The sequence below is a fragment of the Rhipicephalus microplus genome, chromosome 3, assembly GCF_043290135.1.
Source record: "Rhipicephalus microplus isolate Deutch F79 chromosome 3, USDA_Rmic, whole genome shotgun sequence".
Taxonomy (NCBI): domain Eukaryota; kingdom Metazoa; phylum Arthropoda; class Arachnida; order Ixodida; family Ixodidae; genus Rhipicephalus; species Rhipicephalus microplus.
Window position 1 is genome coordinate 92,292,756 of NC_134702.1, and position 14,625 is coordinate 92,307,380.

The 14,625-nt window shown below is 45.8% G+C and overlaps 1 protein-coding gene across 1 annotated transcript; it reads left to right on the plus strand.

Moving 5' to 3' along the window:
* The first annotated feature begins 10,683 nt into the window (after positions 1-10,683).
* LOC142803831 (cytochrome c oxidase subunit 6A2, mitochondrial-like) lies at positions 10,684-12,869 on the plus strand. The gene is made up of 3 exons (XM_075889979.1): positions 10,684-10,842; positions 11,049-11,203; positions 12,685-12,869. Exons 1-3 carry the CDS (start codon positions 10,752-10,754, stop codon positions 12,763-12,765), a joined length of 327 nt encoding a protein of 108 aa, XP_075746094.1. The 5' UTR covers positions 10,684-10,751; the 3' UTR covers positions 12,766-12,869.
* The last annotated feature ends 1,756 nt before the right edge of the window (positions 12,870-14,625 follow it).

A 14,625-nucleotide genomic window follows, 5' to 3' on the forward strand; every position in this document is an offset into this window, starting at 1 on the left:
GTGTGCTTTCACTCGCCTGCGGTCGCCGCCCACTGGCTCGCTTAAAAAAAGAAAAAGAAAAACTGAAAGTAAACGATTTTCAGTCGGCGGGAAGTCGCGAAGGTTTGAATACTGGTAAAGCAGCGATGTTCTGTCTGCTCGAGTTTTCAGTGTTCCTCCTCACACTAAATGCGTAAGATATTGGCGTGTAACATTAATAAAGCTATCACGAGGTGTGCGGAAACAGACAGGTGAACGTGTTCATATTTTTGTGGCAGACGATAAAAAAGCGCTGTCCGCAGTGCTCGTGCGCGAAACCTCATAGTTGCCGCAGCGGGCTGGCGGTGTAGCCGAGCAGACGACACGCGTGTTCCCCTTCAGATGTGGACCCCTCTGTACAAGTGAGAGTCTCACGTCCTGTTACACCTTTCGCAAATGAAACCAAAGCGGCAGGGCAACTGCTGTGTGCCCGGCTGCGGGGTTACCTACATAGGATCTACTGAAGGCAGTAAGTGTTCGCTATTCGCCGTTCCAACATCTCCGACCCTGAGGGAGAAATGGGAGTACAGCTTACGCTTGCCAAGAGGGCACATGAAAAGTTCAAGTGTGGTCTGCGAGGCACATTTCGAGCCGCATCATCTGCTTCGAGACTTCGTGCACATTATAGGCGGTAGAGAGGTCAGGTTGCCCCGTGACCGGCCAAAGCTTGCAGTCGGAGCAGTGCCTGTTATACTGAGTGGACAACAACGTTCCGACGGGGGTGACCAGGTGACTAATAATTCGACAAGTCGTCAGCATGCCAAACAAGATGCCCCCGGGCCATCAATGACCAAGTGCGAAGAGAAAAAAAGGTCCTCTAGCGCTGCGAGCTTGACAGAGAGGCATGCAAAGTGTGTGAAGTCGGCAGCGCATCCCGTGATGGACTGCAATTCGGAGACACAAGGCGGTACCACGAATGAAGGAAGACGTTCCCTTCTTACACTGACGATGCCGTCAACCTCCAGATGGACAGCCCTTCAGTTCCCGCATGTTGATGGTGTCTTCTATGTCACCTCCACACTAATACCGCCTTCAGAAATATCCCATGACAAAGTTATATTCCTGAAAGAAGAAGAAGACGGACTTCTCTGCCGAACACATATAAACGGCAGTCCTTACGACGAAAAACGGGCTCTATCTTTCGCACAGGCAGAGGAACATATGCAAAAAATCGACGCAGCTTCTGTATGCCCTGGCTCCATAAGGAAAAATGAACCTAATGATGGCCCACTTGAGACATTTGCCTCTGGACGGAACCTCAGATGCCATGGAGGAGCGTTTTACAGCAGAAGCTGTGAAGGTGTTGTACCTAACGGAGGTAAGTAGGTCTATGTACTTCACCGATACGGACAGAGCTTAAATTAAAGCGTATAGGAGAGGGACGTTTTGATAAAATTTATGGTGATTTTGAACGAGTTGTCAAAATATATGCAAGGAAACGACATTAATATGCACATCTTATTTCCATTTGCATGTTTTAATTGCTAACGGGCAGGGGTGTTTCTCTTACAGAGGTATAAAAAAAAAAGATCGCACAAGTTTACATTTCATGTGTGCAATTATTATCACGAAAATAAAAGAAAAAGAACTCGAGTGAAATTTATCACTGTTTAACACTACTGTGAGTTAATGTTCTTCCCATTACTCCTCTCAAATCGAGAAAGCTTGATGGTTGACGGTGCGTGCGTGCATATGTTTGTGTGCGTTAATGCGACTGTTTGTGGGTAGGCGTCTGTGTGTGTCTGTCTGTGGGGCGTAAACATGTAATCAGACCTTTTTTTTTAACTGTGCAGGTGTAAAATGCCGTCCATGCGCCAAGGCAAGGCTGTCCCTGATTAGGAAAAAATGTAAGGTGATGCGTACCACTGCTGCTACTGGTGCCACTTCTGCAAAGCGAGCCATTTGTCGCCAAACGAAAACCTTGAGACAGCAAAATCGCCGACTGCTTGGACGGGTGTCAAACTTGAAATCAAAACTGAGAGAAATGGTGAAGCAGAACAAAGCTATAAAGGAAGGCACTTTTGAAGAAAGTATTGCTGACATGCCTCCAAAACAAAGAGAAGCAGCACTTCATTTTTTCCGCGCTTCCAAACGAGCGAGTACCAGGGGATTAAAATTCACTCAGAATTGGATCTTAGAGTGTCTGCTCATGAAGATGAAAAGTCCAAAGCTTTACAAATACATGAGAAGCAACAAGATCTTAGTCCTACCAAGTGAAGACACCTTGAGGAAATATTTGAGCTCGTACAAGACAGGGTTCGGTTTCTGCACAAGGGTCCTGAGTGCTCTAAAAAAAAAGACGAGATCTATGGACGCCTTTAAGCGACACGGAGGGCTGCTAATTGATGAAATGAAACTATCTGAACACTTGTCAGTCACATCCGCCGCCACTATTGAAGGTTTGGTTGATTTAGGCCATTTTACATCAAAAAAAGATAAATGTGAGCCATGCGACCATGGCATGGTGATTATGTTTGCACCTTTCACCGGCAAGTGGACACAAGTATTAGCAGTATTCGCAACACACGGGAACGTTAAAGGAGAGCTCCTCGCGAAAATTCTAGTGGAGGCTGTATTGCTTGCAGAAGATGCCGGTCTTTTCGTGGACTTTGTCACTTGCGACGGTGCGACATGGAACAGGAAGATGTGGAAGGTACTTGGAATCGAAGCAACGTCTGAGAACATTCAATGCAGAATGAGGCATCCCAAAGACAGCAGTCGCTACGTCCACTTCCTTTCGGACTTTCCGCATCTCATAAAGTGTCTTCGCAACAACTTGCTCCTCCACGACTTCAACACTCCAGATGGGCTGGTAGGTTTTCAAGCTCCCATTTATTCCTTTTTCTTCTGTTGTTTTATTGTTGTGTGTTTGTTATAGAACTTGAACGAATGCTTTCCGATAATTTTTGCGTTTATGTTATGGAGATACACTTCGTTGAGAAATGTATGCTTCGCGTCCAGTTGGTTCATTGGGTAAATGTCAATGTAAGATAGCACTCACTCACTACAGTTGAGGAAAACAAACTGGGAAGGCTGCCGGAGCGCCGCCATAGTCCTCTTTGTGGGCTGTTGTTACCATGAGTGACACTCCCCCTCCCCTCCCTCCAAGAAAAAAAAGAAAAAAAAATGTCTGCTGAACTTGAGATGTCGGATTTAGGGCTCCCATGCAACAGCCCAGAAGGGATGGGGTCCTCGATCCTCTCCATTCAAAAAACAATAAAAGAAAAGAAAAGGTTTGTAGACGTTTTAGTGCGACAACGTTAGAACTGTATCTACAAAATAAAAAAGAATCCTGTGTTCGAGTGGGTTTGGCGGACAAATTCGTTCGCTAATTCTGGAACATCGCCAAATCAAGTATACACACACACACACACACACACACGTATATATATATATATATATATATATATATATATATATATATATATATATATATATATATATATATATATATATATATATATATTGCCACGAGGCCACCCATCTTTTCACCGAGACCTACTAACTTCTCGAGATCCATGGTGTCTCGCAAATAAAACCTTGCCACGTGCACAAAATATCTGCCTAAAACGGTCTATCGGAACACTCTCTGCTCACTCGCTAACGAGAACAATGAGCAACACACAGAAATCGGACCGATAGCACTATCAACGACTCGAGGCTCTTTCTCACTACTTTGGACACACCGTGCACCATATATATGGTGCACGGTGGTTATATATGGTATATATATATATATATATATATATATATATATATATATATATATATATATATATATAACATTATTTTGACACTTTACAATAAACTATTGCTATATGCTAAGGAAAGGCCTTTGCTCAGCAGGAGGAAGAGTCGGGAATGATCCGAGATTCGTAAACTGTACGAATTTGTCCGCCAAACCCACTCGAACACAGGATTCTTTTTTTATTTTGTAGATACAGTTCTAACGTTGTCGCACTAAAACGTCTACAAACCTTTTCTTTTCTTTTATTGTTTTTTGAATGGAGAGGATCGAGGACCCCGTCCCTTCTGGGCTGTTGCATGGGAGCCCTAAATCCGACATCTCAAGTTCAGCAGACATTTTTTTTTTCCTTTTTTTTCTTGGAGGGGGGGGGGGAGTGTCACTCATGGTAACAACAGCCCACAAAGAGGACTATGGCGGCGCTCCGGCAGCCTTCAGTGGAAAAGTCTATACTTCTTACGACGTTAGCTTTCGTTTGACGAAGCCGCACGCCACCTACCGGCATTGAGCATTGGACTCGGTAGTCGACCTTTTACGTACCGTATGAAGCGTGCGGCGATGTTTCGTTTCATGATTTCATGGCAGTAACCGTCTCCTTCCAAGCTTGTGCATCGGCCTTAGTGGCGGATCCAGGGGAAGGGGGGGGGGGGAACAGGGGCGATCGCCTTCCTTCCCTAAATTTCTGTCAGCGCTCCTCCCCCTCAATTCAATGCTCGCAGTCCACCTCCTATCACCAATTAGGACAAATGAGTGGAACCCCTGTGAGCACATAGTAACAGTGTTGGCACAACGAAGAGGTTTTTCTGCTAGTAAAAAGAAAAATTCATTACCACGCCCCCCCCCCCCCCTCCTGTGTTACTTAATGTGACCTCCCATCTCAAATAAGTGGCTAGATCCGCCCGTGCTCACACGGTAACTTCCTTCGTTTACCGCGTCTTTACATATCATGAATTCACTTGTTATGGAAACCTCGCCCGGAAACGGTTCCATTTTTGTCCGGGTGACATTAGAGGAGGCTTCATGTCAGAACCCCCTAGCAGATTTTCACATACGCAGGATTAGATTGGTGGCATTAACGATGACCTGATATTTTTTATTCGTTGCCTCGTTAAATATTTGAGCCCTTGAAGAGCCATAAAATTACTTCCTCTAGTTGAAGAGTTTCCGGGTTTTACAACATAATTCGAACTTCCCCATCAATTGTTAGAACTAGTTTCAATTACATATGATTTATGTTTCAGGTCTCCTTGGACGCTGTCAAAGACGTCTACGCAATGGATGGGAGCATCGTGACACTTCGCGTGATGCATGGCATACGGGAGGCCCACCTCAATCCGAACAACTTTGAGAAGATGCGCGTCCCCTACGCCTACCAATTGTTCGGTCCACAAGTGACCCGTGGTCTGCGGTTCTACCAACAAGATGTCGAACCGTCGAGACGCAGCTGCATACAGGCGACTTTGCGGTTCTTTGAGTAAGTGTGTCCGACATCCTAATTGTGTTGGTATTAACAGCAAAGCTTACGATATGTTTGAAGAGGGAAGTAGAAGGACATATATGTTTGCACAGCTGGGCACTTGAGCATGCAATATACACTAGAGCGAGTGTACCGTGCTGAGTGTGTGTATATATCAGAGTCACCTGAAACGGCAAGCCTAGGAACTGTCGTCAACGGACACCTCATTACTACGGCGTTTTGTTCTCCTTGTGATATATTGCAGGACACTTCGAACATGCTGCAAGGGAAGCCTGTGGCATGTTCCGAAACCACATAAAACGCTCTTATAGGTTATTCGAACATCTTACTAGAATGTTAAGCTCACAGGGATAAAACAAATTTTCTCTACGCAGATTATAACATGTGGCATTTACTGCGTTTCTTGTCGCCCAAACCCCCAGCGTTTCTTTCAAACTTAGTAGTAAATTTCGCAACGTTACCTGTGCTAAGTTGTACTCAGTGTACATCTGTCCGTAAACCAAACAGCATAATTATATCATACTATTAATTTGGCGACACCTTCATGCACCTGAAATAGTGAGGCACGAATCCCCACGATGGCATGCAGTGTGATGTGCATTGCGCGGTCTTGGTAAAATTATCTTGCACACGTACAAATACATAAAACGGCGTGCAGAGAGTAACGTTCTTCTTATTTTCTTTTATTTTATGCAGGATGATAAACAGCATCATCAACATCATGTCCTCTCGGTACGCGAGAGTAGCGCTGCGGTTGAACTCAAGTGCGGTCGACTGCCTCTACACCTTTCTTGCGTACTTGACTGAATGGGAGTCGCACGTAAAAGGCACGCGGGGCTTCCTTAGTCAGTCCACAGCAGCAGGGTTTCGAGTAACCATCAAAAGCACCTTGCTATTGCTGGAATACCTGACGACGGAAGTAGGCTATGCCTACCTGATGACAGCCCGGCTCAACCAAGACCCCCTGGAGAACACTTTTGGTATAGTGCGGCAGTGCAGCGGGAATAATGATCATCCTACGCCGCAGCAGTTCCTCGACACAATGGCATGCATCAGCTTTTGCAACCTTGTGCGCTCGCCGGACAAGGGCAATGTGACTCCTGGCACACTTGACTCTCTTTTGTCCCCTATACTGTGCTCGCCTCCGTCACCGCCACCGCAGACCTCCGGCTTCACTCATGCACTAGATGAAATTCACTTTGAAAGCAATGAAAACGACATGTTGGATGATGTGGTGACACATGAGAGTGACCATGAGGCATACGTGTCTGTCAGAAGTGACCGCAGACTGGTCCACTACATAAGCGGGTATGTTGCAAGGAAATGCATCGTGCCGTTGCACTGTTCTGCTTGCGAAAACGACTTGTTGACTTCACGAGAATCTGAAAGTGCTATCGCACAGTTCACACAACAGTGTGATTACGGGGGCCTTTTGTACCCATCTTCGACCTTGTCCAACTTTATTGGTTTTCTCGAAGACACTTTCACTGAATGTTTTAGCACTCGCCGCGTGCACCATGACAGCATCATGGATGTGATAGAGCTTCTGAAGGTGAAAAAAGCAAAACTAATTGGATGCGAGGAGCACCGTGAACATGTCACGGCACGAGTGGTAGGTTTTTATGTGCTGACAAGACTGAGATTCTTTGTCAAAGCCTTGAATCGTGCACAGCCATCTAGGCGGAAGTCTGCACAACAAAGAAAACAGAGCAGGTGCTCGTAAGGAGCCAGGGTTGTTTATAAATGAAGAAGTGGCCATCAAAACAAATTCATTGAAAGTTCGGTTTCGATGTGCATTGGGAGTACTCGTGCAGTGCTACGTAGCTGACATATCAGCGATCAGAAGATGACAACGAAAGAATGGACTGACTTGCCCGCCGTGCTTGCTGTGCTCTGTGTGGTTCGGTGTTATTACACTCGCGAATAGTCATTTTACGTGACATATTTGTGGTGGAGCTGCTGGCTCTTCCCTGTACCCATCACGAAGCTCCACTTCGGACGTATCATCACGGGTCCAACCATGTCACAGGTTCAAGGAACATCGTCTTCACCACCCGCCTCTTCTGTGACTCCTACCTACGTTGTCGTATACCTCCTGCTCGTGATCCTGGCATATTTCCAGGATATATAGATCGCTTTGACGTTAGATATATATGGGGGGTTTAACGTCCCAAAACCACGATATGATTATGAGAGACGCCGTAGTGGAGGGCTCCGGAAATTTCGACCACCTGGGGTCCTTTAACGTGCACCCAAATCTTAGCACACGGGCCTACATCATTTCAGACCGCATGGGAAATGCAGCCGCAGCAGCCGGGATTCGATCTCGCGACCTGTGGGTCAGCAGCCGAGTACTTTAGCTACTGGACCACCATGGCGGGGCACGCTTTGACGTTGACAAGTGCCTTAACGTGTACGAACAGATCAGCGCCGGCTATAGGTGGGCCCGACACTCATGCTCGCCAACGTGTTTCTTTACCTTGATGGCCCACTGCAGATGTGGTTCCTGTAGGTTATTCGAACACGTTACTGAAATGTCAAGCTCACAAGGCTAAACCAAATTTCCTCTACGTAGAATATATAGTGTGACATTTACTGCGTTTGTTGTGGTTCGAGACGCACGAAGTCGACATTGCCAGCTGGGACACTTTCAAGGAGACGATCCGTGACCTTTTCGGCGACACTGCTGCACGGCAGACGACTGCACTAAATCAGTCGGCTACTCGGGTATAGGCGTCTACCGAATCGGTAGACGTCTCACGGTTACCCAGTTCTGACGAAGCCATTTTCGAAGTATGATTGGATCAGACCTTTCGCCTGATCAGGCCGATGCTCTCTGTCAGGTTTCGGACTCGATCACGGTGACATTTTTGGTATCCGTGGTCATCCCTTGGGCCAGACTAATATTGTCAAGCACCTAATTAACAATGGTGACTCTGCGCTTATCCACTGTCGGCCTTGCCGCGTGTCCGCATCAGAACGAGCAGTGATTCAAAAGGAAGTGGCCAAAATGCCAACGAAAGACACCATCGAGCCATCGTCGAGCCCTTGGGCCTTCCCAGTGGTCTTGGTAAAGAAGAAAAGCGGCTCCTGGCGTTTCTGCGCTAGTTATCGGCACCTCAAAAAAATTACGAAAAAAAAAACGTGTACCCTCTTCTCCGTATTGACGACGCACTTGACTGTCTGCATGGCGCCACCTTCTTTTCATCTCCCGACCTCCGATCTGGCTACTGGCAAATTGCTGTAGACGAAATGGATCGTGAGACAACTGCATTCGTTACCCCCTGACGGCATTTACCAATTCAAGGTCATGCCGTTTGGCCTCTGCAATGCCCCGGCAACCTTCGAGAGAATGACAGATACGCTACTTCAAGGATTTAAATGGGCGACGTGCTTGTGCTACTTGGATGACGTGATAACTTCTCACCCACCTTCGCCACACACCTTGAACGCCTTTCTACCATTCTATAATATTCCGCTCTGTCCATGATGTTCTCAGTTTCGTGGGCCTCTGCTCCTACTTTCGGCGGTTCGTGAAAACTTTGCGGCACTCGCACGGCCACTTACCGACCTTCTCAAACAAGATGCCCCATTTCATTGGGGCCCTCTTCAAACTGACGCCTTCTCTCAACTAATTACCACTCTCACGACAACCCTATTCTTGCGCATTTCGACCCCGATGCTCCTACAGAAGCGCGCACAGACACGTGTAGTCACGGCATTGGTGCAGTTTTGGCGCAAACTCAGCGGGGCAACGACCGTGCAATTGCGTATGCAAGTCGTCTCCTTTCGAAATCTCAACGCAAATACAGAGAAATTTCATTCATTGTTTGCTGTACACCTATGACTTCTTCGCCAGTTGAACACAACTTATGCGGATACGCGTTCAACGAATGATTTTGTACTATGTGCTAGCGTGTTTTTTATGTACGTCACTAACAAGACAAAACAAACCACGACCACTTGCTTGCCTTCGGCATAGCACGCTATACTTAGGATTAGGAGACCTCACATTTAAGCCTGACTGCGAAAACTCCCGTAGCTACCATGCAACCGCGGATCATTTCATGTCTACATTTTTGGCATCACGTCTGAATAGAACCAACGCACTTTCAACAAAACAAAACAACAACGACGACGACGACAATGGTTTTGCGTGATAAAACTATATACCGCGTGAGGCTCGCCGTATTCAGTGTAGCACTCTCCCAATTACGACCACCTGTGGTTCTTAGCGCCTACATCTAAGAACGCAGGCCTCTATCATTTCCACGCCATCGAAATGCAACTGTCGAGATCGGGATGCGATCCTTATCTGCGGGTCAGCAGCCTCGTGCACATCAATCACCACTGTGCCATTGACATCAAAACCGATTCCTTTACAACTGTAATGGGCAGGCCTGGTTGGTACACTACTGGAATGGTCATGACGTATCTGTCATTCTTACCTTGTGTCACGCGTCTTAAGCACTGTTCCGTGCCACCCCATCCCTACAATAAACGCTAGTGACCATCGGCCGTATGCACAAAGTGTGCACCACTAAATATGCTTTCAAAAGACAAAATGTATACGTTGACAAAAAATAGTTGTACAAGAAAAGTACATTTGTATTTCAATACTACTTCATCAAAAGCACAGGCAACCGGCGCGCTTTAGTTTTGCCGTTTAGCTGCCGCTGAGAGAGTTGAAAACGATGCAGGCGCCAATGACGCAAAAGCTAAATACAACAAAAAGCGCGCCGATCACATATAGATGCGCCCGCAAAACACAAGCATTGGTTTGCATCATTTATTTTCGCTGAGGGCGGCCATAATTATAAGATATATGTTCGCAATATCAGTTGTACAGGAATACTACATATGTATCCAAAATATCAACACGTTCACCTCTTTCCGCACACCTCGTGATCGCTTTACTCGAGCAGACAGAACATCGCTGCTTTACCAGTATTCAAACCTTCGCGACTTCCCGCCGACTGAAAATCGTTTACTTTCAGTTTTTCTTTTTCTTTTTTTAAGCGAGCCAGTGGGCGGCGACCGCAGGCGAGTGAAAGCACACCGTCTCTCTTTTATTCGCTAAAATCTCGCAAGCTATGCTTTTAAGTTTTCGTTGAATCCCGTGCGGTGGCGCTGCAAATAAATGCGCTTGCTGTCAAGTTTTTTTCTCCTTTACTTCATATCTCGCGTAATGTTTTGTAGCAATATGTAGAAACTGAAGGCATATTTAAAAAAAAAGCCAAACAATACAGTTGTACACGTGAAATTAAAAAAAAAATCTATGGTCACAGCGGTGATTCGAACCTGGGTCTTTTTAGTGGGATGCGAGCATTCTACCCCTCGACCACTTCGGCGGAGCTGCGCACGGCTCTTAAAACGACGACAGGTCACAGACTACCGATCGCAGCGCCACTAGCGGATTTGACCCCGTTTGGGCTTCACTTTTAATGCATTGGTGCTGCGGCCGGTCCGGGCACTCCCCTTGTTCTAGTACACTCTACCGAGGGCATCATCATGGCGAGCCTAACCCTCCGGCAAGCTTTTCGCAACTTCTCGAAATCGGCTGCTCGGTTTTCCCAGCACGCGGATACACATGACCACGCAGGTCAGTATGGCGCTGTTAATTCGTTAATCCGCTCGTAGCTTGCGGTGTTTCGACCGTGAGGGGTGGAGACAGATAGGACGTCGGTGTGGCTTCTTGAACGCCGGGGCACTGTCTTCTTTCTGTTCAGTGCATTAATGCGCCTGATCTTTAAATTACATGTCATCTGGGGCACATGTGGTTGCTCATGGTACCCTTTGTCTGCGCAGCTGGTGAGCTTCTGTGGAAGAGGCTGAGTTTGTTCGTGGCCTTCCCGGCCATTGCGCTGTGCGGAATCAACGTCTACTTCGCTGAAATTGAGCACTCGAAGCATCACCACAGGCCGGAGTACCGCCCCTACGAGTACATCCACATCCGCAGCAAGGTCGGCTATCCTGCTGCACCACTCGCTTATTCCTAGTTCTTGTGCCGAGTCTTCACTGTCCCGGGAATGGCTTGGTTTCACGTGGACGAAAAATATGCACTATTTTATAACCAGTCATATCTCAACAACCCCAGGTGGTCGAAATTTTTTTAGCCCTTTACTATGGCGTCCCGTATATGGTGATTTTGGGATATTAAACTCATTAAACATTTATAGATATTGGTGCAGGGTAAAGGACCTCAGGTGGGCAAAATTAATCCGAAGTCTCCCATTGCGGTGTGGCCCGCATGCTACAATCGTGGTTTTGGCACGTGAGACCCCCGTGGTTTCACGTGCCAAAACCACGATTAAGTAGCATGAGCCACACGTCTTGTGTGTTGCACGCAATGAGTGCCGTATTTGTAGTTTTCGTTCATGCGATTATCTCACGTTGGGTTCTTCTCTGTCTGCCTTTGTGTATTTGTAACTGCGCAAAAATAGAAGCAACTGTACGGTTGCCGTTATCGAGAGGTAGTTTTGACACGAAGGATGCAGTATGGTGGAACCTTGTTAAAATGAAGCAGCATCGGGACCATAAGTTTGTTCATTGTGTCCGACAAAATCGCCCCTAACAAATGGAAGCCCGGCTTGGGCAAAAGATTTTAGACGCGACAACTTGTTATTTTAGGTTTCAAACGCACTACAAAGTGACCACCACAGTGGTGTTGTGGTTACGGCACTGAGCTGCCGACTTGAAGGTCGTGGGTTTGACTTTTGCTGCGCCAGTCGCATTTTGATGGAGGCGAAATGTTAGCACATGTACAGCGAGATGTCAGCGCACGTTGGCAAACATTAGTTTGTCGAAATTTCCGGGGCCCTCCTCTGCGCTGTGCCTCATAGTCTTATCATGGTTTTCGGACGTTAAACCCCAGAACTTACAAACCCAATATAAACGAGGCAATTACTACATGTCACCTTCTGTCATTGAAAACTAATTGCTCCAGAATATGAGAGGGTGATGTTACAACAAAAGATTGTTTGACAAAACAGATTAGCGTTCATATTTAGTTAGTGTGACCTACTAAAGTTCGTGTTTAGTTAGCTATTACAGACAATTTGCTATGTCACTGTTCATTGTAGTGAGGTTCAACTGTACTACATGTATTGCTGTATATACTTTCTCGCCTGCAGTTATGTTGCAAACATGGTGGTTTACATCAAAAGGCAGACTTTCACAACAGCTTGCATTGTTCAGGATATGCATACTAAATGTTTAGCTGAGGACTGCCAATGACCCCATTTTTTAATATACATTTAGCATACCTAATCTACCTACACAATGCTGCATTTTCTGTCGCCTTGCATTCAGTGTAATAAAACTTCAATATTTTCAGCATATTCAACAAATCGATATTTTAACAGCATATGGTGGCACTTTACTTTCGTGCCCATTTCCTTCAAAGCGTGGCTTTTATTTAAATGCTTGTACGTTTTTTTTGTAGAAATATCCCTGGGGAGATGGAAACCGTGGCATCTTCTTCAACCCAAAGAAGAACTGGGTTCCAGGAGGCTACGTGGAGTAAACACCTGAGCAGGCCCTCTGCTGACCTGATTATTCGTTGGGAAAAATCTGACCGGGCAGCGATTCTAAGAGAAGCACAATAAAGCTAGTTATGCCCGCTTGAAATGAATTGACTTGTTGCAAAAGCGTGCTGGAAGTGACGTGCTGCTGAGCCCAGGATTCTAAGTTTGATCTCTACCAAGGCCGTTACATTTCAGTGGAGGTCAAATGCGAGAGTACTTGGTGTGCTTAGATTTAGGCGTGCATTAAGGAACCCCAGATGGTATAAAAATAATCACCCCAATAGCTGGTTTATGTATTGTTGCTTTTCACATTAGGACACAATTGTGACAGAAGTGAAAACACTTGCCTGTGTAATTATTTCGCTTATTCGTTGCACATAGCATTTAACCATGATGCAAGCAAGTGACCGGCCCATCAAGATAGTTATGGCGCTCGACTTGGAACCTGAAGGTCATGCGATAAAAACCCTGCTGTGGTTGTCGTGGAGGCAGAATTCCAGAGGTCTGTGTGCTTAGGTTTAGGCTCTTTTTAAAGAACCTCTGGCGGTCGAAATTTCTCAGTCCTTCCACTACGGTGGCCCTCATAATCTTATTGTGGTTTCAAGATGTTAAATCCCAATTAACTGCATGAAAGTTGCAGGATTGTTGGCCCCATTTCCCAATATGTGAATTTGCGAACTTGCCGACTGGTAAGGGCAGCTTGGTGTTTTTTCATCCTACCGAGAACACAAGGTCGCAGCCTTTTTTTTTTCTCACTGGCAGCAGCCTGGTAGAAGCAAGATTAAAGAGGCCTAGTATAAATCTCTGGCATTGCAACCTATGATGAGTAGCAAGTGTTTTATGAGAGTGCGACATATGAGACCAGAATACGACTCCTAACTGCAGATGTTCGTAAAGTCAAGGCCCATCACGTCGGCCGGCATCATGGTAAAAAAATTCACCTAAGCACTTCATGCAATTGGTTAACCAGCAAAGCCAAAATGTGTGGCTTTGGTGTTTATCATGAGATAGGATCTATCCAAGTGTAGCTTTTGATTTCTCTTTCGCTGCATTTAAAAGACGTCTGCTTTAAACTTGGCATTTGGTGATGTCGGCACTTAGAAGATTGTATGGGTAGCAATTAATGCTGCAGTAGGTATCGTCCTTATGCTGGCGAAACTTGAACAGCCAGTGCAAGCACACGAACTCTGGGGCAACTTATGCTAGCACTGCTTTATTGCTATTCCTGTGCACTCACAACAGATCACCTCATTTTGACACCTCATAGACATATGCGGCATTGCTGTGAAAAGTAGAGAAACAGTGACCACAACGACAATACAGCTTTCCTAATGAAAGCCTTGTTCTTACCAGGAAAGTCGGGATGTCTTGTTATTCTTTTTTGGTCAGCCGCCACGTTTGTAACGTTTGTATAGAGGTTACAGTGCTCGACTACTCACCTAAAGAGTGCACAATCGAATCCCGACAGCGGTAGTGACGTTTCCACGAAGGAAAAGTGCCAAAGGTATTTGTACTTGAATATCACGGTAATAAACTTTTAGTAATATAATGAAGTATAGTGCCAGTTTTATCTTGTTGGCTGTATCAAAGTTAAACTGTAGTTCAAGGACCCCAACAGCTCGGGCAGCTTGGCTTTTATATAGTACTGGCATGGTCTGAAGCAGTACTGCTGTGCCTCTAAATGCAAAAAAAAAAGATATCTAAATTTGTATTTTCTACCATAAAATAAGAACAACCAACTAGTTCACAGAGCCTAAACTTTTGTTGTTTAATTGGAGAAGGTGCCGAGACTTTGGCTTCTACATCTCCTGAAGTATTTTGCATTCACTGCTGCTAGCTTGGCCATGTTTTTACAGCTT

Bases quoted from the DNA above. Each gene is read 5' to 3' on its own strand.
- LOC142803831 (XM_075889979.1), top strand. From the start codon at position 10,752: ATGGCGAGCCTAACCCTCCGGCAAGCTTTTCGCAACTTCTCGAAATCG. The intron at 10,843-11,048 runs GTCAGTATGGCG...TTGTCTGCGCAG, and splicing joins GGATACACATGACCACGCAG to CTGGTGAGCTTCTGTGGAAG. The intron at 11,204-12,684 runs GTCGGCTATCCT...TTTTTTTTGTAG, and splicing joins ACATCCACATCCGCAGCAAG to AAATATCCCTGGGGAGATGG.